General features: G+C 49.1%; 1 protein-coding gene across 1 annotated transcript in view; it reads left to right on the top strand.

Annotated features, from left to right (window-relative positions):
• RAMP1 (receptor activity modifying protein 1) overlaps nucleotides 1–26,659 on the top strand; it is a 31,310-nt gene that overhangs the window by 1,824 nt on the left and 2,827 nt on the right. Inside the window, exon 2 of the mRNA XM_054380918.1 lies at nucleotides 17,346–17,484. Within this exon, the coding sequence (XP_054236893.1) occupies nucleotides 17,346–17,484 (139 nt within the window). The remainder of the gene's footprint in view (nucleotides 1–17,345; nucleotides 17,485–26,659) is intronic.

Raw genomic sequence — 26,659 nt, 5'->3', positions numbered from 1 at the left:
TGCGCTGCCTGACTGGAGCCTTTTTCAGGGTAGTTCAAAGATGTTGACTCCCAGATTTGCACATGGTCTGGGTCACAACAGGATGACACAGACCTTTTTTTGCCACCATAACCCCCAAGCTGTACCAGGGGGTCCAGGTCCTGACAAGATCAGCTGAGGTTTCCTCCTGTGCAAGAAAAGCCTTTCTCTTAGAGCTCAAGCTTTAACTTTGCCACTGGCTGCAGAGTCCTTGAAAAGCAGTGGTGGTTGAGGTATCAACTGCCTCAGAATAACCTGGTTTCATTCAGCAAGCCTAAGATGCAGCTGTATGCCAAGGTCTCCAGTTCCATCAGAGGTAAAATTAGTTTTGTTTTTTTCTCATTTTTGGCTGCAGTTGCCTGTAGAGGCTGCTCAGAGAGGAGGAAATGAGCCATGCTCTCATTTTTAACTGGAGCAGTGATGATTAGCACCACACTCTGCAGCCTGATTTCAGTGTTTAAGGGGTTACCTGAGGGCTGGATCTCACAAGGAGACTTGTTATTGCTGGTGATGGTGGATAAAGCAAGATTATGACTTGGGAGCCAGGTCAAGGTTGCACAGCTGAGAGTTTACTGTTAACCCCTGTTATGCCTGCTGCTAAACCCCATGCAGGTCTGCTGAGAGACAGATCAACACCAGTGGCCCTTCTGCATACTGGAGCATGATGCAGGGATGTGCCAGGAGCCCCCAGGTGTGCCTGGGGATGCTGGCTGGGGTGAGAAGGGCCAGGTGATGCCTCTCACAAACATGCCAGTGGGTGGCTGGAGAAGTTATGAAGATGGATGTTCCCTACCCAAGCATTTCCTGTACTGTTTCTGGTTGCACACAGTGCTGTGCTGCTTTGATTTCTTTTGGCTTTAGATAGCTGTATTATTGAAAGAGAGAAGAAGCAACTGCAAATAAGACCAGTAAAATCATATTTGATTCCCTGAATCTTCTGTCTGTTCTGTCCAGCACTGTTTGCATGTTCTACAGGAAATTATGCTTTCTTAAAAACAAAACCAGTCATTGACACTATGTATGAGCTCCCCTGGAAATTACAAGTGCTTTGGTATCCTCTGTTCAGCTGCTCAGAGCCCTGGAGTCAGGAGGAAAGGTGGCAACTTAAACCTTTGACGTTCTTCAGAGTGGTTTAAGTAGTCTTAACTTTACATATAAATGTCACAACTATGCTCCCTGGGCTTTGGACCAAGCTGCCTCTGGAAAAGGAGGTGGCAGTGAGAGGAGATGCTGTGGGTTTTCTGTATGTGCCTGCATGCCAGCATGTTGTCTTTACCTTGTAGCCATCTTTAAACCATTATACCTTACACCTTAGCACCATCAATCAGGGCTTTGCAAGCTGTAGTCAGATGATCTCTTGAATTTCCCCAGCTCAAAAATAATAGTAATAAGAAAAGCTTAATACTAAAAGTAAAAAGGAAAGGAAACTTCTGCCTGTGAGCAGGAGCAGCTTTGTGGCTGCACCACTACCACAAAATTTTGTAGCACTTCAAGGTTATTTCTGTCTTCCTTCACCCCAAAACACACTCAGTAATGTTCAGGTGTGGTCTGAGCTCGAATGCCTCTTTCAGAAACATACTGAGTCTTTCTTTAGAGACTAATTGAAGACTACCACATCTCTGGGTAAATCCTCTGAAATATTTAGCATGTGTGATGCTATAGATCCCTGACAATAAAATAAAACATTCCTCCTCCCTTTCAGAGCATCTCTGAGATGGAGAGGACTCAAGGCTTCCTATGCATTAGAAGAAAAGCTTATGAATAGTGAAAAATAAATTGCTGCCACCGTCTAATTGCACATTCTGCTCCCATAAGTGTCAGCTCTACTCCTACAGAAACTGGTGGCATGTGGGTTTGGTCAGCTGGCTGCAGCCTATGTTATCTGGTCAGGAAGCCACTTGGCTTTGAGAAATTGAATTGCATTTATTAACTCTGAAATGCTATTGAATTAAACAGCCTCTAAGCACTGACACTGTAATTTCGTATTTGTAATGACCCTGGAGGTTGTGGGTAATGAAAATATAAATGCCATCACCTGGAATGAAATTAAAGCCCTCATAATTGCTAAAAATGGGGCTGGCATCCTTCATGGTTTCAAAGGGCTGGAAATCAATGTTGGGTAGTGTTACAGAGTTGAGGGAGGTCTTGGAAACCTGCGGGTGGAAATAGGGAGTTACTGCTCTGCTCTAGCCAAGTTCCTTCTGCCTCCCCAACAGACTATAAAGTCTAGCTCTGTTGGTATTAGCAGGCAGGTTTGGAGGAGGTTCTGGCCCCACAGCAGTGGTTGTGGTCACAGCTCTTGCCAACACAAACCCTACACTGAGCAAGGGCTGAAAGCATGGGGAGGCACTGGGTTTGAGGGAGAGAAGCATTAGAGGGGGATATGCAGCATGTTTTGACTTGCTGAAATAGCTAAATACAATTTTTTCTCTTACGAAAAATAATTATGGCTGGGGTTTGCCAGGCAAATTCCCACTATGGATAGGTGGCAACCAGGGAATCTGGGAAGCTGGAGCCTGGGGTGCTGTTGCTCTGCCCTTCTGCTGCTGCATAGCTGCCTATGAGCTCTCTGCTTTTAATCATTAAGTCCAGTAATGAAGCTGCTTAATGGTTTCAGTCCCTTGCCTCTGCACTTCTACAACATGAGCTTTTGAAGATTTAAACCCCCAGGCTGACACCTCAGGAAGGCATTCCAGCAGGGTGCTGCACTGGGAAGCAGGCAGCAGCCTGAGTGAAAACCTCTGGCAGTGCTGGGTTTCAGCCAAGGGCAGGATGGGATCTGCCTGGGGTTCCCTGTGTCCTTTGGGCAGCATTTGCTGGGACGATCTCGGCACTCTGTGGGGGTGAGTTGCAGGGAAGTGCCATCTCGGTGTGTTCTCAGCCGAAAACAAAGACAACTGAACTGAGGAACCTCTGCTGAAGAGGAAAATAAAGTATTCCTGGGCTGCTCATGTGGCCCAGCAACAGATTTTAGTCTGGAAGTCGTGTATTGAAAGTATTTATTTGCGCTGCTGTTCTTCACAGCCTGTGATGAACGCACCAACAGGACAGAAGATCTCTTTGTTTTGATTTTCTCCCTAACAAATGTTTACATTTCTTTATTATGTGCTTCTTTATAGGCAATCTGTTTGAGTGAATAACATTTGCCTGGACCCAATTTCTTTATCTCAAAGGCAGTTCAATAAAATGGTCCATAGTCCCATGTACCAGAATAGGCTGTGTTTAATGCACGCAGAGCTGCTGAAACCTGAGCCAAGGACTGAAGCATGCTGCCTCTAAACCCATGCCAGGCACTTTTAGCCTTGGTGTTAGTTTCCCTGTTCTTATTATAGCCTCCATCAACCAAAATAGTTGAAGGAAAAAATAGCCTGGGGGCAGAGGGAGAAGAGTGCATTTGCCTTTAGCACGTTCTTGAGATCTTGAGTGTGGTAGCCACTTGTTTCTCCCTGGGTTTCTTCAACAAGGCTACTACAGCTTTGAGACCGAGCCAGCATCTGGCCTCTTTTGACATCCCATGTTTTGTTGCTGTTCTAAAAATAATTCTAAAGCATAGGTCTAATGCCAGGTTGAGGTGTAGGGATGGCGACGCTGGAAAATTCGTGTCCTCCCCTGATAAGCAGGAGAGATGCAGCTGGTTCCTGGGGCTGGCATCCTTTCAGTCCCTGGAAGCTGCTGCTGACCCCCCCCAAGCTGTTTGAAATTGAGCAGAATTAAATGGAGATCCCTGGTTTGGCTCATCTAGGTCAGCAAGGGGGTATTTGGTGGTGCTAGTGGTCAGGCGCAGTTTCAGCTGGGAGTTGGTGAAGTCAGTGTAGTCGGAGCTGTGCCATCCCAAATCTCCAGTGCATGTCTAAAACCTTTGGGTTTTCCTCCATTAATTTAATCAAGGCAGGCTATTTTTAAAAAGACCCTGCTCTTCATTAAAGGCATAATTAAAACTAACTACTCGTGGCAGAATTTTCCTTCTCTTGATTTGCAGTCAGCCAGTAGTTGATTTTCACCATGCCTGGGTTTTCATTCCCCTTTCTCCTTTGCCCCTTCTCAGCTGGTTTTGATTTTACATTACTTACTAAATGATTTTTTTTTTTTTAGTGGAAAGTATTTGTCATTCTGCCTATGCAGAATCAAGGCTAGGGACATGCAAGATAAGTCCTGTTCCTGGAAATGTGCTTAGCACCCACTGATGGCTAGCAAGGACATACCATAACTCATGCTGCTACAGATGGAAACTGAGGCAAGGAGAGAAACTGGACAAGGCTCTTGGCTCTTTGAACAGCCTGTTTCAATGTATTTAGCAGTTAGTATTATTTAACAGCAATACTAGATGGCAAAAACAGAACCCCAGCTAACCATCAACTGTCCTGCACTGGGCCATGTGGTGCATTGATTTTGAATTTGAATTTTCATCATATATTCTGCATTTTAAAGGAGCCCTTCTGGGGAAACCTGTATCAGAATGACATTAAACCTGTATCAGAATGATGTTAAACCTGTATCAGAATGATGATAAACCTGTATCAGAATGATGATAAACCTGTATCAGAATGATGATAAACCTCTATCAGAATGATGATAAACCTCTATCAGAATGAAGTTAAGCCTATATCAGAATGAAGTTAAACCTGTATCAGAATGATGTTAAACCTGTATCAGAATGATGTTAAACCTGTATCAGAATGACATTAAACCTGTAGCAGAATGAAGTTAAACCTGTATCAGAATGATGTTAAACCTGTAGCAGAATTACATTAAACCTGTATCAGAATGAAGTTAAACCTGTATCAGAATGACATTAAACCTGTATCAGAATGACATTAAACCTGTATCAGAATGACATTGGGGAGGGCAGGGCTGTTAGGTTGTAGGTGCAAGGAAAAGTTGCTTTCTGCAGTGTTCCATAGAATAATTGAACTTGGAAGATGAATTACATCGGGCAGCAGTACCTGTACTACAAAAAACATCTCCTGAGCATGGAAGGGATCCAGCTGAAGAGGTTGGAGGAACTGTTTTCTGAGGGCTTGTTGAGGCAATCCCTTGATGCTTTTATGAGTCACTGCATCTTGCAGTAGTTTAGTGCTTTGGAAGCCTTACACCATCCCAAAGAACTTCCATGTTTCTTACATCCCTCAGACCCTCAGAAAACTAATCACTTTCATATTTTGAACTGGAGTCATCCTCTCCATGCAGAACCTCAATGCCTGTAATCTGATTTATTAATTTAGTGGAGGAAAGAGAGGCTTCATCCAGTGGGACCCTGCTCCTGGAATGATTATTCCCCACCAGCTTTTTTTCCCCCACCATCACTGATGAGATGGATACTTTGAATCCAACTGAACATAATTGTGAAACTCCAAAGGATATCTGAGGTTTTAATTTTGGCACCCTGTTGTGCCTGTGAAGGAACTTAGAGGTTCATCCACCCAGCTGATATGCTGCTGATTTGCAGTCATTTAGTTTTATGCTGGAATGGGAGTGTTTGAGTTTTTGCTATCATTTTATAGTCATCCCAAGCATTGAAAGAGGGCACACAATAACCTGCCTAAAAATAACTGCCAGTGAATTATTTATTGAAGTTGAGAGGGGAGCCAGCTGCCTGTCTGGGCACTTTTCTTCTTGTTGTTATTTTTTTCAACAGGTGCCTAATCAAGTTGATAAGGTGAGACACTTCCAGTCAGTGGATTTGATGGTATTTTTATTAATTGGTGGTTGGAGTTCCCACTTAAGCCAAGCTGTGGGTGAGGGGAGCAGAGTGGCACTGCTCACCTAGGGGTGGGGAGGGTGGCAAGGCAGGAGCTGTGCCAAGCAGGAAGGGGACACTGTTATTGGCAGAGGTGGGCAGGTGAAATACTAAAATTGTAGAATGGGTTGGGTTGGAAGGGACCTTTAAAAGGTCATATAGTCCAACCCTCCTGCAGACAGTGGGGTCATGTTTAACTAGATCAGGTTGCTCAGAGCCTTTTGCAACCAGACCTTGAATATTTCCAGGGATGGGGCTTCTACCAGCTCTTGGGGCAACCTGGGTCAGTGTTTCACCACCCTCACTGTAAAAAAGATTAGTACTGAAAGGCTGTAATAAGATCTCCTCAGAGCCCTCTTCTCCAGCCTGAACAACTCCAACTCTCTCAGCCTGTCCTCACAGCAGAAGGGTTCCAGGCCTCTGATCATCTTTGTGACCTCCTCTAGACCTGTTCCACGAGCTTCTGCACTGAGGACTCCAGAGCTGGACACAGCACTGCAGGTGGGATCTCACCAGAGCAGAGCAGCTGCTGTTGATGCAGCCTGGGCTACAGTAGGCTTCTGGGCTGTGAGCACACATTGCCAGCTAATGTCTAGCTTTTCACCCACCCAAAGTCCTTCTCCACTAGTCTGCTCTCAGTCATTTCATCCCACAGCCTGTATTGATACTGGAGATTGCCTCAACCCATGTGCAGGTCCTTGCACCTGGACTTGTTGAACCTTATGAGCTTCACACAGGACCACTTCTCAAGCTAGGGTAGGCTGAAGGCTGTAGTGGTTTTCATTTCAGTCTCCCAAATTATTTTCCTTCCTGTAGAGCTGCCACCCTGTGTAGAAGGAAGACCCTGCCCCAATGGCCAAGGAGAAGAGCAATCTCCTCCAAAAATGCTTCAGGCCAGATCCCTTGTCCCATGGGAAAGATGTTTCACAGAAGGCAGGGCAAGCGCAGGTCCTCAGGGGTATGAGCAGGGAAAGCTCTATTATGTGATCCCTTTGGCAGAGAGCAAGAGCCAGGGCAGGGCAAGGAGGTGTCACACCATGAAGAGAGATGAAGGCAAAGACTCCCTCACTTCCGTAGGGGCTGGCTTCTTTGGTGGCCCTAATTAGGGACCTAGCTATGGAGCTGATGGCTGGGCTTGAGAGAATGTGCTGCTGCCCTGCTTCTTGTGCAGCCACGGAGGCAGGGTGGCAGAGTGGGGACCCGAGCTGTTCCTCTTGCCTCTCTGGGGAAAAGAATTCTCCGTGCTTGGGTGCAGCTGCTTTGGTAACACGTGGTGCCTGGTACTGCTGCAGAGCAAGCCCGAGGTGATGTGTTCATGCAATGACCCTTGGGCTGCCAGAAAAAGTAGCAGGGGTGTAGTGGATGGTAGTGCCCTGGTGCTGTGTGCCCTCTTTGCACAAGGAGGGGACCAAGGAATGCAGGTATGGAGCTGCCACAAGCACTGGGCTGGCATTTGTGCTGAGAGCTGTGCCCAGGTGCCGGTGTGCAGCTGAGCCGGAGCCAATGCTTATTCCCCATCTGCTTGTTTCCGTTTGACCTTCTCCTGTTACTGCCTTTTACTGTAAATAAGTCTTCATGCTTGGTGATGTTTATCCCCAGGAAGTGTTCCTGGAGCATTGCTGTGTTACCTCCAGCCTGGCACAGCCCTTGTGCTGGCTCTGCTTCTGGGGGACTCCTGGTGACACTCCTCTGGAAGCAGTGGTGGATGGTGCTGGCAGGACCACAGTGTGCCCTTCAGACCCACCACTGTTCCTGAAAGTGTGGAAGCCTTTGGCCTCGTTAGAGGGCATCTGCCACCTGAGCTTTCCACATGGCCAGGCTCTTAACAGGGCAATGTCCCCAGCCTGGCCAAGCAGGGACTGACTTTCTCTACGAGTTCTCCATTCAGGTACCCTCTGTCTCTGAAGCCACCAAAGTTTTAGTGACCCTCTCCACTGCTCATGCCCCTGGCATGGCACTTAGCTGTAGGACTTAATGGAATTGGCTGGCAAGCATTTATCTTGCCAGAGGTCAAGGCAAGCCTGGGTGGTGCACAGACTTGAGGACCCATGGCGATGCTCTGCCCTGGAACTGCAGCTCCTGCAGGTCTCTCCCCAGAGCTGCATGAGCAAAGCCACAACAGCATGGGTGGTTTTCAGAGGAATAGCTGATTTCCTAAAATGGACCTTCCCAAGCCTTGTCTCTTTGCATTTAACATTTTTTCCCCTGCCTGAGTGACTTCTCTGCCTTTGAAATTTCCTGAGCTTTTGGGTCCTTTGGAAGCTTTACTTGTCAGGTAAAATATGAGGTAAGCCCTCCGTTTGCAGACCTTGCTGGGGAGCTCCAGCTATGCTTCACAGCCACATCCAAGCCATGTGTACAGGTGGCTCCATTCAAGTAGGAGCCAGATAGTTTCCTTCTGCTGCTCCATCTGTAGCCCTCCAGGGCAGAGGGGAGGCAAAGAGCTTCCTGAAGCAAGTGGTGGTAGCATGTCCTAGACATCATGGGATCAACCCTCCCAGGTGCCAGGAGACAGGCAGATGTTCTCACATCCCCGCATCTGCTCTGCTTCTGAAATCCTTGCTGCCCAGTAACTCAACAGCATGTTGAGAATTGCCTGCTCCCTTTCAGGATTCCCTGCTCCCTTTCAGGATTCCCCCCGAATCCTTTGAACTCCCTCTTAGTTTATATCCTTAGTGGCTACCTTGGGAAGGATTAAGGAACAGTGTCACAACATGCCAAGTGGAGAAGCATGCAGGAGACAGGGAAGGCAGAGGCTGCCTGGTTTGGGGACCTGAGGATACTCCAGAAGCATCAGGGAGCAAGCCTGGGACAGAGCAGCTCTCTGAACCGATGCTGCCAGGATGAGAAATGCCCTTGCATTAAACAGGATGGTGAGTGACTGTGTTGGGTGGCCAATGAGTCCTGAGATCCCCAGGTGGGGTGCCTGGGGGTTGCTAGTGCTGGGACAGGCTCTTCCCGCAGGCTCACCTGCCACCAGCCAACCACCTGCATCCCTGCAGCGAGCATCTCTGTGAGGACCTCAAACACATTCATGAGTTTTTGAGGTCTCTAAACTGGATGGGTGCAGGGAGCATGGTGCTTTGCTGTGGTGAAGGCAGCAGCAGCTCATCCAAGAAATGGATTAATAAATGAAACCTTTGAGATGCTGCATATCATCCATTTTCCTTGACCCAACTTGTTTTGCCAGAGGTGGCAGCAGGTTAGTTCTGGCAGCTTCAGGCATGGTATGTAGGTGGTTGTGGGCTCTTTTTCTGCCTGTTAAATAACAGCTACAGCTTTTCTGCATTTACAAGTGCTTTGCAGAACAGGCCAAGATGATGGTCCTCACCTGCAGTTGAAGAAAGTGAGATGCCTTGAGTTAAAAGCTGTTTTCTCAGGCCAGGAGAGCACTTTGAGCAGGGAAGCTGTGCCTGGGAAGAGCAGCGTGGAGAGCCTTGTGCCCACACTGTCCTCCAACCACGTTTGCTGGGCTTGGGAGGAAAAGCTATCTGGAGCTGTAATGCAATGCTCCTCTAACCTGGGTTACAAAACCACCACAAGGAGATGCTAAAAGCCTCCATGGATGCTCTCCTGCAGTGGGCTAGTAGTGAGAGGGAAAGATGCTGGAGATGAAATATTGCCAAGCCTGGAAGGAAAGAGGAGACCAGAGGACTGGCCTGGGGAGAGGTTGGGCACAGCCTTCACAGGAAGGGATAAGGATAGGGTTGGGCATGAGGATGAGGATGGGAATGGAAATGGATAGGAATGAGATAGAGGATGGGAATGTGCTGCTGGTGGGGCTTGGGTAGGCTACTTGAGAAGGGGCTGGGTGGTCACTTGTGGAGTTTTTGTGCCAGTCCATTTCAGTTCCCAAGCTGCTGCACAGCCCTGGCAGCCCCAGGAGCCGCTGGCAGATCCCAGCAGTGTGGGGCAGGTGCCAGTGCCCCCAGCCTGACCCAGCCAGGGATGAGAGACTTTAAAAATACATCCCCCATGCAAAACCAAGACAGGAATAGCCCAGAGGGGTCGTCTGACTGTGGGGGCACATCCCAGGCTGTCAGCAAGCAGAGGTGTTAGCAAATGGCTCTCTTATTTCTGACAGAGAAATAGCACTGAGCCAGCCACCCAACACCAACATCTGCACCTCCAGCTGAAGGGGCTCATGTGTTTGCTAAGCACCAGCTTCGTTCTTTCCTGGTGAACCAAGGAAGTGTTTGCAAGCTCTGAAGTCTTTGCTGAGCTGGTAGCTATATTTTTAAGCAGAGGGTGCCAGGCTGCTTCTGAGGGGTTAGGAGTCTGTGGATACTGGGAAGAGCAGTTGAGCCTTTCTTCCTGCTTCTCCCTAACTGGTACGGGTGACTTCCCCTCTCTCTCTTGTTTCTTGGTATGAGATTTCTTGCACAAGACCTGAGCTTCCTGCTAGGTTATGCAGTGGTTTAATTTTTAAGCCCTAGCTGGAGCTGTACCCCATGAAGCTCTTCAGAACCAGGCACAAAAGATGCTCCTCAGATGGGTTTGATGCAGAGAAGTCGATCCTCAATGCCAGGCTTGTAGCTCTGTTGGTACAGCCTACATTTTGGAGCAAACATCTGACTTTCTGCTACCCCCGTGGGGGGCCAGAGGCTCCATACAAAGCAGCAGGCTGGAAATACTGCCGTGCCAAATCTAACAGTGTCTGTGGAGCACAGAATTTGGCTTAGGTGTGGCTACACACAGACAGGCAGGCAGGGAGGTCCTCAGGGCAGGTTTGCAATGACAGTGGCAGTCCCACGTTGACAGTTTGCAGGCAGCAGGCGGAGCTCAGCCCAGCCCTTTACGTGCGAGCACTGCTGGCAGCCGTGGGGTTATTTTTAGCCCTGTGAGCACTTGCTCCATTCCCTGCAAAACCATCTGCTGCCTCCAGCGGGGCTGGTTTGATGGCTTTGAGTCAACAAAGCAACCCCCTGTCAGAGTTTTCCATGTTTTGACCACAAACCAGGATGTTTGTCACATGGCCCTGTGTCCTGTCCCTGCTCTCCCATGCGTGCTTTGGATGAAAAGTTCTGGGCTGGGTCTGACCCTTCCCTTGGATTTATGCTTCAATCTGGGAAGGGCAGCGGGGTGCTGGGAGAGGACTTGCTCTAACACAACCCACAGATGCTCCCACGGGTTCATCAGCCCTTTGGCTGGGAATGCTCAAGATGAAAACTGAAGCTTAATTGCTTATTAGCAGTGGATGTGGTGGCTATAGTGAGTGAGGGCAAAATTGCTGAGAGATGCATTTGGTGAAGACTGGCTCAGCTGGTCTGCTTGTAGATGTGGGTCCCAAAATGAAGTGCTGAAAAGCAAAATAAGGCAACCTGAGGCTGATGAGTGTGTGCTCCCCAACTACAGAATGGCTTCCAAGGCTTCCCAAGTCTGTGCCTGCAGAATCTCCCTGCTCAAAACCTGCTCTCCCCAAGCCATATGATACCTCCAGTGAAGACTTGAGGCTTTTGTCTTCAGGACAAGTGGCCCAGCAGGGACAGCTGTGAGTCCAAGGTGGCGAGGGCATGTTGGCTGCAAGAGAGTGGGACCAATGAGGTTTGGGTTAACCACAAGTGACCATTGGGTTAACCATAAGTGGCCATTGGAATGGGCTGCCCAGGGAGGTGGTGGAGTCACCGTCCCTGGAGGTGTTCAAGAGGGGATTGGACGTGGCACTTGGTGCCATGGTTTAGATAGTCATGAGGTTTAGGGTGACAGGTTGGACTCAATGATCTTTGAGGTCTCTTCCAACCTTCTTGATTCTATGATTCTATTCTATGATTCTATGATCTCCTCCTCAGCATCATTCCCAGCAGGCATGTACCTGGTTTGGCAGAACACAGCACGTGTGTCCAGCTGGGCTTTACCTGGTTTCCTCTCTCAAGTTCATACCTGCTGGGGCCAGATCTGTCCCACTGGATGGGGACGTGGCAGAGGCAGGGCTGGAAGTACACACAGCAAATGAGCTCCAGATTTCCAGCTCTTGTTGGGTTTTGTTTTGCAAGCGGGTCCAAGCCACAGAGCTTGTTCTCAATAAAACAGAGTAAACAACCCCACCAAAAAAGGAGGGGAAACCAGACTGTTTTCATCATGGGCTTACTGAGAGACCTAATCATCTCGTGGAGGGGGTCACAGCATTGGGAAGAAGCTCAGGAGAGGATGCTGGGAAGTTTGTTCTTGGAGCTTTGCTGGTTCTCAGGTTCAGCTAAATGTGGTTTGTTCATTGCCAGCCCTTTCGTGACTGTCACTTTGCAGTCAGCTGTCATCCTTTGTGGTTTAATGAGACCTCTGAACTTTTAGATGAATAACTGGGTATTTTCTGCTCTTTGCTATGAAGCTCTGAATGGTTTCAACAAAATCATATGAAACTCTCAATGTTTTAACAAAAAAAAACCCTTGCCAGTCCAGGTGTAGCCAGGATGGTCTGGTGACCACTCAGCACATGTAGTCAAATAGTTCATCCAGTACCATCAAGGGGTGTTGTAGACTTGCAGGAGTCAAGGTCCCCCCCTCTCACTGAGTAGCAGTGAGCTAAGGCCTTTCTGAACCTTGATCCAACAACACCCAATGAGTGCCACTCAAAGGGCTCTTTTTAAGGGCTTCCTTTTTGGATGAAACTCCAAATGGTGGGGTGCAGTCCAGGTGATGGGTAAGGAGCCCTTATCTGCAGGAGGCACCTGACTGATGGCTTAGGGCTCAGTAGCCTGAACACTGTTAGACATTTCATGGGGTGCTCCAGGACATCAATCCCAGGGCAAATAAGGATCTGGGATGCCTGAGAAAGCCTTCCTTCCAATCATCTCCTCACCACCTCTCTCCAGATGTTCCCTGTGAGGAGCCAAATTAAGGATCCCTAAAGTTCCATCTTTTAATAGGCAGGGAAGGGCATTCATCAACAGTTGTGCAGGTCCTCATGCTGAGATAAACACCACATTGGATGGTGCCTCCTTCAAAAGGAGCCTTTGCATGCAGGAGGCAGCACACACACATGCTGCAAGGATGAACTTTGGATGGCTCACAGTGGCATCAGCTGTACAGATGAATGAGTTGGATAGACCTGGGAAGATGGAGATAACCCCCTGGCCCATGTCTGGGTGGCACTGAAAGACTGAGTGGGGCTTTGGAGGTACCACATGGCTCTGTTAGGATGTTCTCAGGAGATCACTGTGCAGCTACTGATGTTATTGTTCCCAAAGGAACAGGGGATACATGAGCAGGGAGCTCTTGGAGGCAGCTCTGCCTCTGTACTGTCAGGTTTTGGGGTGCATTTATTCAGCAGCTCCTTGCAGCCTTCCCGACTGGGTGCTGCCAAGCACAGAGACGTGACTGCTCCACAGCTCAGTTATTCACAGCTCACTGCAGCTGACTTGTGCTGCTTCTGTCAGCAGGGCTGAGCAGGGAAGGAAAACCTTCTGGAATAAGATCCAGGAGATACAAGATTCCCTCACTGCTTTTTTCTGCCCCTGGGCATTGCAAGCCCTGCACCCACCCCAGCCTGAAGTGTTGATAAACGTGGCTTTGGGGAAAATGCAAGAAGCAGCAGGGAAATATCTGTGAGTTTAGATGGGAACCATGTGGAAACATGGCAGAAGGTTCTCCTCTCTTTGACCTCAATATGTGCATGTAAAGCTAAGGCAAGTTCTCCCTGGCCAGCTGAAAACAGAAGAGCTTTTTGACCTCGCTGTGCCCTGCTCCATCCTTGCAGCATTTCCACAAAGGGCTCTGTTGAGCCTCGCTCCTCTTGGATGCTCTTTGCCTCTTATATATAAAACAGAAGAGCCCTTTGTAATGTTAAAAGTCAAATGTCCTTGTGAAATGTCTTGGACACTGGCTGATGGATCTGCTTTCCCCACTTCTCTGTGGAAAAGGATTTGCAGACAGACCCCATGTGTAGATATGGGAGATATGTGGGGAGAAACATCAGCTTAGGAGTATGGTGTCTACACTGCTTCTTGGCATTGCCAAGCCAAGCCTTGGGTGTTGGCATCTGCAATGGTCACTGCTGCAGAAGTCCTCATGAGGAAGACAGAGTTCCTGCAGAACGTTGCAAAGAGCTGCCAGAGTGGAAGGAAGGTCTGCAAAGGACCTTCAGAACTGCAACAAGAGGCAGGAACAACACATGAGTGTACAAGTCACATACTTGGCAATAGCAAAGCTTGTGCTCTGTCTTCCTCCTGCCTGCCCACACGTGTGTTCTGCCCACTACCATGTCCAAACCTGCAGGGTCTTTTGAGCTGCTTTGATTGGCAACTGTGTAGAGCTCCCTGGGTTTATATTTTCACTTGGTTTGGGTTGTTGGCTTTTGTTTTTATTTCTTTTTATAGTGGGACTCATTTTCATGCTGCCTACCAGATAGACATGGCTTGCAGCTGCTCAGGCTGGTTTTGCTGCCACTTTGCAGTTTTCAGTTGCTTCATCCCCATGGTTTGTTTGGTGTTTCTCTTCTCTCCACCCAAGGTGGAGTGGCCTATTAAGGTGTTTTCCTCAAGGTCTGTTTTGCAGGAGCAGTTGTGTGGTCATCAAGAAATATTTGGGCATCTCTAAGGGTGGTTGTTTTTGTGGTAGCCTCGCTGGCTCTAAGCTCATTCTTGCTAATTGGGAGCAGGGAACAGCAAAGCCAGGCAAAGGGCAGCCTGGCTATGCTCAGTTAACTTCTGCATCTCTTGCTTTTTGTGCTGCTGAATTTCTTAAGAAAGTGTCTTTGTCTTCCACATTCTCTCTCCTTACTTTGAGTGTCTTGCTCATTTCTGCCTGGCTCCATTTCCTCCTTTGCTCCTCGATCCCCTTGGCCACTCGTCTGGCTGTATTTTAACCTCCTCACCTCCCCCACTCTCCTCCCCCTGTGCAGATCACTCCTGCTCCGTGCTCAACGTGTTCACTGACAGCATTTTCTCTGCAGGCTCTTTATTCAGAACCGTGATGTTTGAAGGGTGCTTGTCCTTGACAGTCTAGTGACCTCTTGAGGTGGCACCTGAGCCTCCTTTGGTTGCTGGTGTGCACTCAGCCTTGTCACTTGTTCACTTGGTTCATCCAAATTTGACGGGATGAGAGGGGGAGGAAAGCCTCCCAGCCATCAATCATCCCTGAGCCTGCCAAGAATGAGATTAGCAGTCCAGCTCTCATATAAAATTGTTGCACCTTACCTCCTCTTTCCTCTCCTCCTCCTCCTCCTACCTCTCCTCTTCTTCTTCCTTGTTCAGTGCTTCCCTTCATCATCACAAACCTACCTACCCACTTCAGAGTGTGCCTGGCTGAAGTCATGTTGTGCAGGTGCTGTGGGGTGAACCCTGGGTAGTATCACCTGGGGAGAGCTTTAGGTTACAAGAAGCTTGGCTTTATTTTTGGAGCAGGGAGGGTTTGCTGCTCCCTAGCCCCCTGCCTTTGGCTTGATAACCCAAGCTGTTTTATCTTAAGCTAGACTAAAGCAGCTGCCACAGCATGGGGCAGAGTCCTGCAGCCATCCAGGAGCCTTGCCCAAGGGTCTGGGTTCCCTTCACCACTCCATTGGGTCCTGAGTTTCCACCCATTGCCATAGGATGCTGGTGCCTAAGCACTCTAAGGATCTGGGGGCTGCAGAGGCACTGCTCAAGCAAGGCATCCCCAAGGTAGGAGCTGCTGGAGGTGTCCCATGGCTTTCATGTGCAGGTTGCTAAATAGGTGGCTACATTCTGTTTTGTTAAAAAATAAGGCAAAAATAAAGCCTCACTCTTCTGTGCAGTTATTCACACATAGCAAAAAATAGAGCTGGTATGTGATGCCTGCCTGCAATGTACTCCAGGAGCTGCAAAGGCACTGGCTGGTGCATTGGGACCAAGGGCAAGGTGTTATTTATAGCCAGGCTCACTAAATCATTCCTCTGAAGGCTTTTTCTGCTCCCTCTTTGTAGCATTACTGTCCTTATCCCTTTCCACTTGCTAGTAACATTGCACTAATTGTGCACAGACTCATAGGGAAGGAAGCACCACCTCTTTCTTCTCTGGTCCCAAAGGAAAAGGCACCATGTGGTAGGGATGCATATCCAGAGGTGAATCAAATCAGGACTGTGCAGGTGAATTTCACTGTTCTTGTCCCTGTGCTCCACTGGAGATCATAGAATCATAGAATGGCTTGAGTTGGGAGGGACCTTAAAGGTCATCTAGTTCTAACCTCCCTATAGACAGGGACATCTACCACTAGACCAGGTTGTTCAAAGCCTCATCCAGCATGGTATTTAACAATTCCAGGCATGAGGTGTCCACAGTTTCTCTGGGCAACTTGGTCCAGTGTCTCATAGTATGTGGTAGTGCCTAATGTCCAATCTAAATCTCCCCTGCTCTAGTTTAAAACCATTGCCCCTTATCCTACCACCACATGTCCTTAGCCCCTCTCCAGCTTTCCTGTAGGCCCCCTTCAGGTACTGAAGATGATGTGAGGATGAGATGCATATTTGTTTCCAGGTGTGGCTCTGTGCAGATAATTGCTAAGGGGTCCTTTACTCAGCAGCAGCAGCAGCAGCAGCATGGTACTTGCTGGGACACATGGAGTTATTCCACAACTCCCCCCCTTGCCCCCCTTCTCCATTTAGTAAATTCAAATAGCTGGGAATTTACAGCCCAAAGATTTGTGTCAAGTGATCAGCAGAGAATAAATCTGTGTCCCTATGTGTGACTTACCTGACCTGTGCTGCGTGTTGATTTATCTAGTGGCAGGCACTTGGGAGGACAACAGAGGGTGATGCTACAGGCTCAGAGAGCTGTGAAGAGGGAAGTAAAACCCTCAGAAGGAGGTTTAGAAGAAGCTGGTTGAGACTGGGGTTGCTTTGATGTCCAGCTTTGCTTTGACAGGTGGCTTCTGCAGGAAAACCTGGGGGTCCTAATGGATGGAAAGTTGACCCTGAGCCATCAATGTGCTCTTGTGGCCAAGAAGGCCAATGGTATCCTGAGGTGTATTAGAAGGGCTGTGGTCGGTAGGTCGAGAGAGGTTCTCCTCCCTCTCTACTCTGCCCTGGTGAGGCCACATCTGGAATATTGTGTCCAGTTCTGGGCACATCAGGTCAAGAAGGACCTCAAGAAAGTGCTTGAGAGAGCCCAGTGCACATCCACAAAAATGATGAAGAGAGTGGAACATCTTCCTTGCAAGGAGAGACTGAGGGAGCTGGGGCTCTTCAGCTTGGAGAAGAGGTGACCTCATTCATGTTTATAAATACATAAAGGGTGAGTGCCAAGAGGATGGAGCCAGGCTGTGCTGCGCGATGCCCAATGACAGGACAAGGGGCAATGGGTGGAAGTTGAGGCATAGGAAGTTCCATGGAAACAGGAGGAAGAATTATTTCACTGTGAGGGTGACAGAACACTGGAACAGGCTGCCCAGGGAGGGTGTGGAGTCTCCCTCTCTGGAGATAATCAAAACCCACCTGGATGATTCCTGTGTGACCTAGTATAGGTGATCCCGCTCTGGCAGGGGGGGGTTGGACTGGTTGACTTCTCAAGGTCCCTTCCAGCCCCTAAATTTCTGTGATTCTGTGAAAAGCTGTGGGGTGACCGTACAGTGTGGGGCAAGGGCCTGTGGCTGGGTTGTGACCCAGCAGGGCAGAACCTAACCCCACTGGCTCTTCACCTTCCAGCCCATCACTTCATCGCGGCGACAGCATGCCAGGAGGCCGACTACGGCTGGATGATTCGGCACTACTGCCTGAAGCAGTTCCAGCTCAGCATGGAGGGCATCGGCCAGCGGCTCTGGTGTGACTGGGACGAGACTGTGGGGTAAGTGAGGTCCCTCTGCTCGCCGCTCTCTTTCCAGCATCCCGTCAATGGGATTAGTCAGACCTTATCATAGAATCAGAGAATCGACCAGGTTGGAAGAGACCTCCAAGATCATCCAGTCCAACCTATCACCCAGCCCTATCTAATCAACTAGACCATGGCACTAAGTGCCTCATCCAGGCTCCTCTTGAACGTCTCCAGCGATGGTGACTCCACCACCTCCCTGGGCAGCCCATTCCAATGGGCAATCACTAGTGCTCTCTGTGAAGAACTTCCTCCTAACATCCAGCCTATACCTCCCCTGGCACAATTTGAGACTCTGTCCCCTTGTTCTGCTGCTGGTTATCATTATCATTATTTTCCTTCTTGTGATGGTTTGAAGCTGTCTTTCATTCACTTCCAGACTGAGCTAGCCTGGTTATTGTCGGTGCGGGGGGAATTTCAGCTCACACTGACCATCCGATGGTAATTTATATTCTACCACTTTTCTACTCAATCTGTGGAAAATTTTCCTAGGCATCAGCCTAAAACTACCAGAATGTGTAAGGAGGTCAGTGGTGGGTTTATTTCATGGTGGGGAAGAACAAAGGAGCCATTTCACTTTGCTTTGCTGCTGGTGCCGCCCTGGGTCTGCCTCTGCTCCCCAGTGTGAGAAAAACCTGAACATGCTGAACAGAGTCCAATGAAGGACCACAAAAATGATGAAGGTATTGGAACATGTGTCCAGTTCTGGGCTCCTCAATTCAAGAGAGGTGTTGAGGTTCTAGAATGTGTTCAGAGAAGGGCAACAAAGCTGGTGAGGGGCCTGGAACACAAACCCTATGAGGAGAGGCTGAGGGAGCTGGGACTGTTTAGCCTGGAGAAGGGGAGGCTCAGGGGTGACCTCATTGCTGTCTACAACTATCTGAGGGGAGGTTGTAGGCAGGAGGGGATTGGTCTCTTCTCCCAGGCAACCAGCACCAGAACAAGAGGACACAGTCTCAAGTTGTGCCAGGGGAGGTATAGGCTGGATGTTAGGAGGAAGTTCTTCACAGAGAGGGTGACTGCCCATTGGAATGGGCTGCCCAGGGAGGTGGTGGAGTCGCCATCGCTGGAGGTCTCTTCCAACCTGGTTGATTCTGTGATTCTATCATTCTATGGCTCTGGCCAGCTTGATCTAGTGTGAGGTGTCCCTGCCCATGGCAGGGGGGTTGGAACTAGATGATCCTTGTGGTCCCTTCCAACCCTGACTGATTCTATGATTCTATGATTCTATGTCTGCTATGGGGGAAGGCTGAAAGAGCTGGGGCTCTTAAGCCTGCAGAAGGGGAATCTTATTAAATTCTATAAATATCTGAAGGGAGAGCTCAAAGAGGATGGAACCAGGCACTTCTCAGCAGTGCCCAGTGAGAGGACCAGAGGCAGTGGGCACAAATGAAGCAAAGGAGTTTTCCTCTGAACATCAGGAGGGATGTTTTTTCAATTGTGAGGGTGTCCAAGCACTGGCACAGGTTGTCCAGGGAGGTTATGGAGTCTTCTTCCTTGGAGATATTCGAAAGTTATCTGGATATGGCCATAAGCAACCAGCTGTAGGTGGCCCTGCTTGAGCAGAAGTGTTTGGATGAGATGGGGTGGACCTTCAGAATTTAACAGTCTTCAGCATAAGTAGTTGAATGAGCCAAACATAAGCAGTGCTTGGAAATCAGGGTATCAGCCTTGCTCAATACAGTTCTGCATGTATGAGAAAACCACATGCCCCAGTGGAGGAGCTTCGACAGGAGAAGACCACTTGTGCTGGGTATTAATAAGGCAGCAGACTGGAATCCCTGTCACAGCTCCATTACCTCATCTGGTGATTTGATGGAGATATTTTCCATGAGATATTTTCTTTATTTTTTTCTCCTCACTCAAGCTCTCCAGAGAGTCCAAAAATGCCCTAACTCAGCTTAAAAACCCACAACCCACAGAGATGCTCTCAGATCCTCTCTATTGGAAAATCTCAGGCTGTCCCACTGGACCTGCTGCCTCGCCCACTGCTTCCAAAAGCTGTGTGTTGAGGGAGAGGCTGGCACGGTACAACATGGCAATCTTTTGCCAAGCCTCCTGTTTGCAATCAGTGTCAGGGAATTAGTGCTGATTTGTGGCTCAGGAGAAGCAGAGATGTGGTCTGCTTTCCTGCTGGAGCACTCAGCAGCATCCTTGTGGGAATAATGAATCACAGAATCACAGAATGGTGAGGTTTGGAAGGGACCTCTGGAGATCATCTAGTCCAACATCCCTGCCAAAGCAGGGTCACCTAGGGCAGGTGCACAGGCATGCATCCAGGTGGGTTTTGCAAGTCTCCTGAGAAGAAGACTCCACAATCTCTCTGGGCAGCCTGTTCCAGAGCCGTGTCACATTCCCTGTAAAGAAGTTTTTCCTCATGTTGAGGTGGAACATCCTGTATTCCAGTTGGATTCTGTTGCTGCTCCTCCTATCACAGGGCACCAGTGAGAAGAGACTGACTCTTCTTCTTGCCACCCACCCTTCAGATATTTGTAAACACTGACCAGATTCCCTCTCAGCCTTCTCCAGACTAAACAGCCACAGGTCTCTCAGGCTTTCCCCACAAGTTCCAGTCCCTTAATCACCCTCATAGCCCTCCATTGGACACTCTCTAGTATATCCCTGTCCCTCATGAACTGTGGAGCCTGGAACTGGGCACAGTACTCCAGATGTGGTCTCGCTAGTGCAGAGCAGAGGGGAAGGAGAATCTCCCTTGACCTGCTAGACAGAGGGTGATAAGGGAACCCTACTTAATGCCACAACATCAGGAAGAGCAGTGATGTTGCCTTGGGGGAAGGTGCTGCTCTGTGGGGGTCACATTTGGCTTTTCTTTGGGTTTATTTTTGTTACAAACCACCTGAATGATGCTCACCTTGGATCAGCTCTTTCCTGTTTATTGTCAGCAGAGCTGAATCTTTCAGTACCACCCTGATGGAAATCATTCTCCTGATGAGATGGTTTTGATTAAAGCTGCAAAGACCAGTCCAGGGATGTCTGTGTCTGGCATGATGGCCTCAAAAGAGTTTAAAAAAAAATCCCCCATGGTCCACTCTGAGCTGGATTTGTGCACCACAGAGTGTTTTGCTGTCACTTTTCTCCAGGCAAATGAAGCAGTGGGCAAAAATGAGCTCTTGTGACACAAGGGGGGATGGAGGTCAGTTGGAAAGGATGAGCAGATGTTGCTGTATGCCTTGAGTGTTTTGCACAGAAAAAAATAGAAGATTTTGTAAGATTTTGGTTGATTTCTTGATTTCTTGCTTCATGCCCCTTTCTTCTTCTGTGCCAAATTAATAGATTTCTGTGTGTGTATGTAAACAGACATCTATATGTATGGTTAGTTAGCTTTGGAAAAGGACAGCTGGGGTTTTCCTTCTTCTTTATGGGTGGCAAAATGGAGGGGAAGAATGTTTCTGGTTCTGGAAAACCTCATCTGATCATTGAAAATATCCAGGGATGCTGCCACTGCCCCAGCCCCCAGCTGCACTGGGGGGTCTCTGCAGGACCTGTCCTCTGTCTGCACCTTTGGAGGCAGCTTCCAGATGTGGTGAGTGGCAGGTCTCCTGGCTTCGCTTGGGGTGAGCTCCTGCCCCTGAGGCCATCCCAGCAGAGATGTCACCAACCACAGCTGTCCCAGCAGCAGGATCTTGCTTTTGGGCCAGGTTTGGTACTGTCTGCAAGCTTGATGAAATGCAATCTATCTCCTCCTCCAGATCTTCAGCACAGCCCTTGCACAGGAAGCAAAGGTGTATTAAAGAGCTTGTTCTTGATCTCTGACATCCTGTTTTACTTCTAAATAGCTTCCACTAAACTTGTTATCCTTGAGGCACTTGGAGGAAATGTTGATAAACTTGTGATGGTTAATGTCATTGTGTGAGGCCATTTACTCCGTGGGAGCACACAGCTCAGGGTCATTTAAGAGATGACATTCCTCTGATCCTCCTGTGCCCACAGGACACTGGGAAAATTGGGTAGAAATAGCTCAGCTACTCTGTAAATAAGCTTCTCTGCAAGGATATGGGGTTTGGGTGGCTACCTCACTCAGCACCCTGGGCATGCATGAGACTCACTTGAGGAGAAAGTTCTTCATGGAGAGACTTGTTAGCCCTTGGAATGTGCTGCTCAGGGAGGTGGTGGAGTCACCATCCCTGGAGGTGTTCAAGAGGGGATTGGATGTGGCACTTGGTGACATGGTTTAGTAGTCATGAGGACTTGGGTGACAGGTTGGACTTTGATGAGCCTTGAGGTCTTTTCCAACCTTATTGATTCTGTGTGATTCTGTGATTCACCATCCCTTTTTAGGAGTAAAAGATCTGTTAGGAAATGTCCCAACAGGAGTGGGCAAGGGGGTAGCATAGGTCTGGCTGTTCAAGCCTCTGACTTTATGGGGAAGGGTTTGACTTCCACCAGGTGTGAGATGAAGAAATTGAAAGAGAACACCTGCCCAGAGCCTGTTTCCTCCCCTTATCTTTCCCCAAAAGAAGGAGCCCTGCTGCTTGAAACGAGAAGCTCTGTCTGAAATGAGATGTTTGAAGTTTTTGCCTTTGCCAGGCCCTGTACCAGCAGCAGCATCGAGTTTGGAGCTGTGATTTCTCATGGGTGGCTTTCAGTGGGGAAATGCCCCTCAGGCCCATCATGTACTGCTCAACTGAGAATGACACCATGGGAACATCTGGATAAATGAGTTGTCTCAGCAGAGTTTGTAATTGTGCTTTATTGGTCTTATTTATAGGCTGCAGACTATCCTCCCACCAGAGGCATTAACCAAGCTCTGGCATTGCTGGTACTGCTGTGTTCAGGTCTCTCTGGGCCAGGTGAAGTTGGGCTTGGACCACATGGACAAGCACCCACTCTCTGAAAAGTTTTATCTGACACTGTTAAGCTTGGCTGGCTTGCTTAGGTGCACTTACTTGAGAAGAGCTTGGGTGGGGTTACCTGCAAGCATTTATCATGCACATGAGGAACTCCTCTGAGCCGTTAGATGTTTCAGGCAGGGGATGCCAGGTGGTTGTTCATTAAATAATTTGTTCCAGAAGTTGGTTGTGAACACTGTTTCCTGGGAAGGGAGAAGGACTGTTTCTGAGAGGTGTTTTTTCCTTGGGCCATCTGGTCTCCTTCCCTCTCTTCCTCCCCAAAGGAAGAGCCATTCGCCATGGCTTCGGATGCTCCCGCTGGAGCCGTGCATGCCATTGCCTGCCAGGTCTCTCCAGCCCCTCCATGGCATTTCCTCATGGATCCCAGGCCTGAGAGCAATTTAGACCAAGCACTCTGGCAGATTTTTTTTTCCAGGGCTTGCAGCCACCTCGATATTTAAAGCTGGAGCTGCACTGATGTATGGTTGTATGGTGGTGGCCGAGCTGCTTTGACCGGGAGCTCAGCTGTGCGTGACCAATTCTCCTGAAGCTCAACGGGGCTGGCTTGATTCCAGGCCCAGATCAAGCACTGTGGCTGTTGAGCCAAAGGATTAGCTGTGGTCTCCCTCAGGGCAGCTATTTTGGGGATGTGGAGCTCTGCTGGTAGAGCTGAGGCTGGTGGAGGGGTTAGGCTGCTAGCCCACTCACCCATGAATGCATCAGCAGGTCTGATGACTTGCAGATATGTTTCCAGCACAGTTTTGGCTCATGGTGGGCTGTGGCCAGGGCACAGCTTTGGAGGGTGGATTTGCACAGCGTTGGTGCACCGAGTAGCAGCAAGTGGGATGGGATGATGCCTGCTGCACGGAGCCCTGCACAGCTGCAGCTGTCACTCCAGCCGAGCCAGGCACCTTCATCCCAAATATATCCACCCCATGGCATGCTTAAAAATCTCCAGGGAATGCTTGCCCCTCGCTGTGGACATCCTGCAGGAGAGGAGCTCACCAGTGCTGGTCTGACATCTGCAGCCAGATGCAGAGATGAGGGATGGTGCTGCCAGCTCCCAGCACGCCTGGTGGCCTGCCCTGCTCCTACCCCTCCACAGGGCTGCTCTCACAGCTGTCAGTCTACTTGCAGCCTGTCTCCAGGTTATTTATCCATTATCTTATAGAAAACAGATGGATCTATTATCATATTATTTCATTATCTACTTCTAGATACCTCTGCAGCATGTCTCCAAGCTCACCCTGCAACCTTGCAGAGGATGAAGTCAGTGTTCGCTTTTAATTTTGTTAGTGGTTGGATTTTTTTCCCTTCTGAAGCAAGGGGTTTAGGGAGGAGAAGTCCTGATAGTCATGGCCAAAGGGAGAGCTGGCCACCCTGTAATCCCCAACCAGCATCCATGGGAGGAGAAGTCCTGATATGCATAGCCCAAGGGAGAGCTGGCCATCCTGTGATCCCCAACCAGCATCCATACTGTAACACCATCAGCACCCAAGTGCTGGCAAGGAATAAATGGCAGATCAGATTCCAGTCTCAGTTGCAGTGGTAAAAAAACAGAGGCATTGCTTAGGATTTACAGCACTATGAGCATTCAGATCCCATTGAAACATAAATCAATCCTTGATTGCTTCCCACTAGTGGCTTGTCCCTGTCCAGCCCACAGGCATTTGTTCCCACATGGTCCCCGTGCTGCTTGGCCTGTCTCTACTGCAGCATCCTTTAAACCCAAACTATTTCCATGGCAACAAAGAAAACAGTTTTAATTACAGTTCACATTGGGTAGGGAAAAAAGATACTTGGAACTATGCACAGCTGTACTTTTGATGGTAGGGCTGCCCATCTCCCTGCTTCAGCCTTTGGTGGTGGGGTGGCTTGGGAAAACCTGCCCTATCCCCAGTGCTGCCCTCAATACTCACCAATTTTTAATACTACTTTCAACAGTTCAGCAATTCAAGCTAATCTTTTAAGACATTTTTAAGGATTTTAAATCAAGGTGCTAGTATTTAAGGCAAAACTGAGAGACAGGAAGAAGGGCAGGAGAAGGAGTTGGTGTGGGCACAGACCACTTGCTTTCTTTCCTCTCCTTCCCATGTCAAGTGGTCTCTGGGGACACGCTGACTGTCACTAGGAGTTAAGGACGTCCTTCATACTCAGCACTCCTCCAGCCTGGACATCCCTTTATCCCAATGTGAAGGTGAGCCTTCAAGAGCTGCCATTCCCAGAAGAGCCCTTATTTTTGACACTGGGAAAGATACAGAAGATGCTCAAGTCCAGTTGGGAAAAGGGAGCACGGCTTTGGGGATGCTTCCCCTTGAAGCTGCCAAGCTCTTCTTGGGGCCAGGGGAAGCAGGACCAGCCTAAGTGCTCTGACAAGGACTTTCTTGCAGATACAACTGAACAGTCCTTGTGTGAGGCAAGGAGAGATTTCAAACACCCTCCCATGGGTGGAGAGGTGCCTGATGGTAAGGCTTTGGTTGCATGCTCTAATTCCAAACATCACCTTAGCTAACTCCTGCATTTCCAGCCCGGTTTTGCAGCCTGGTGGTTGGGAAAAGCACACAGCAGGCAGATTCAGGCTGCAGCCACTGTTCACAGCCCCTGGCAAACCGTGTTAGAAGCACCTGCTCCTTCGGTTCCCTCTTGCTCCCAGGTGGGTTGGGAAGTTGAAAACCGTCAAGACAGATCCTTAGATTTTCTGCAAAGCCTCAGGGCCATACCATGGTACAGGTTTGTGGTCCTGTCGTTTCTGTACCTCCTTATTTACCCTGCCTGAACTGAGTCATGGAGCTTCTTGGAAGCCCAGCAAGGAATCTGCCCTGTGATTAACTCCACCCTGCTTTCAGTAGTGGCAATTAGCTCCTGCTCAGCTGTTTGTAGAGGGCCAGTCCCTTGTCTGTGTGGTGAGGGGGAGGGGATGCAGGGCACAGGTATTTCTCTGCCAATCCCTACCTCAGGTCACATTCAGGTCTCTCAGGTCTTCCCTGCAAAACTCATCTGAGCATTTTGCCAGGCATTGCAGTCCCCAGGCACCCCTGATGCTTTTGTCCTCACCGTCATCTCCAGGGTGGTCTTGGCTGCACTCAAGAGACTCCCTAAATAGCCAACCTTCCTCTTCCTCCTGTCACCTTGTCAAAGGTTAGGGCTGGGCTGGCCACTGAAAGAGTGACAGATGCTATTAACCTCTCTCCCATCCCAAAGGGGAAGAGTAGGGAGAGAGACTTAGGGGGTGGAAATCTACAACAGCTTTAATGACAATAATGACAATAGAATTAAATATATACAAATATGAGCAAAACCAGAGTCAAATGCACGCACACACACGCACACACACCCCCAGGTGGCAATTACACCACCTGCTGTAGGCAGGCACTTGGGAAGTCCCAGACTGGACTCAGTGGCAGAGGGAACTGGATTCAGGAGCTGAATTCTGGAACTGGGTTTAGGAACTCAGATCTCCATCAAAGGCAGAATGGACAGCAGCCATTGAAGAAAAGAGCTTGGCCCTCATGATCCCTCAGTTTTATACCAAGTATGATGTATATGGACTAGAATACCTCCTTGGTCACTTCAGGGTCTGCTTCTTCTGAACTGTCTGCTTCTTTCTGGACACCACAAATAGCAGCAGCTCCCAGAGCTCAGCTCAGCTTTGCCTGGCTGAGTGTGGCAGGGGTACCACACTCTCCTGAGCTTGCTGTGGGGTGACAAGGGGAGGCCAGAGCAGCTGTGCTGGCCAAGAAAACAACCTCTTGAGATGTTTTACCATCGGCACAGGCTGAATTCCCCAGTGGCACCACACTGGCACAGTGCTAATGTAATAAAGTGACTCTGTTTGTGGGGAGAGAGGGAACCAGATGCTGCTTTGGAGATGCAACAGGATAAGCACTCTCCATGAGCTCATGGCTTGGCTGGGAAGAGCGTGCTCAGCCCCAGGCATCAACACTGCTGCTCTCCAGTGGGATCTTGATCCCTTCTGACAAAGCATGGCAGGCAGCAGCCTGGGTCTGAGTGGTCTGGATTATCTGTATCCAGGCAAATGGATCCCTTTGGTACCCTCTGTGGCAGCTGGTGGTTCACCCTTGGCTAAGAGCTCAGCAGCCCTGCTTGGCATCTCTACACTCCTAGCTGTTGCTGAAGATGTTTCCTGTTTCCCTTCAGTCCCTTCCTGCTTGCTCCCTGCTGGGCTTTTGGGGGGTATGTGAGGTTAATGAGCAACTGTGCCCACAATGCCACCCTGCTTCTGCTGAGGGCACAATCCCACTCAGAGCACGTGGGGTTAATGAACAACTGTGCCCACAATG

This window comes from Indicator indicator, chromosome 5, assembly GCF_027791375.1.
Source record: "Indicator indicator isolate 239-I01 chromosome 5, UM_Iind_1.1, whole genome shotgun sequence".
NCBI lineage: Eukaryota > Metazoa > Chordata > Aves > Piciformes > Indicatoridae > Indicator > Indicator indicator.
Note: the sequence above shows the minus strand (reverse complement) of the source record. Positions and strands in the feature narration are given on the sequence as shown.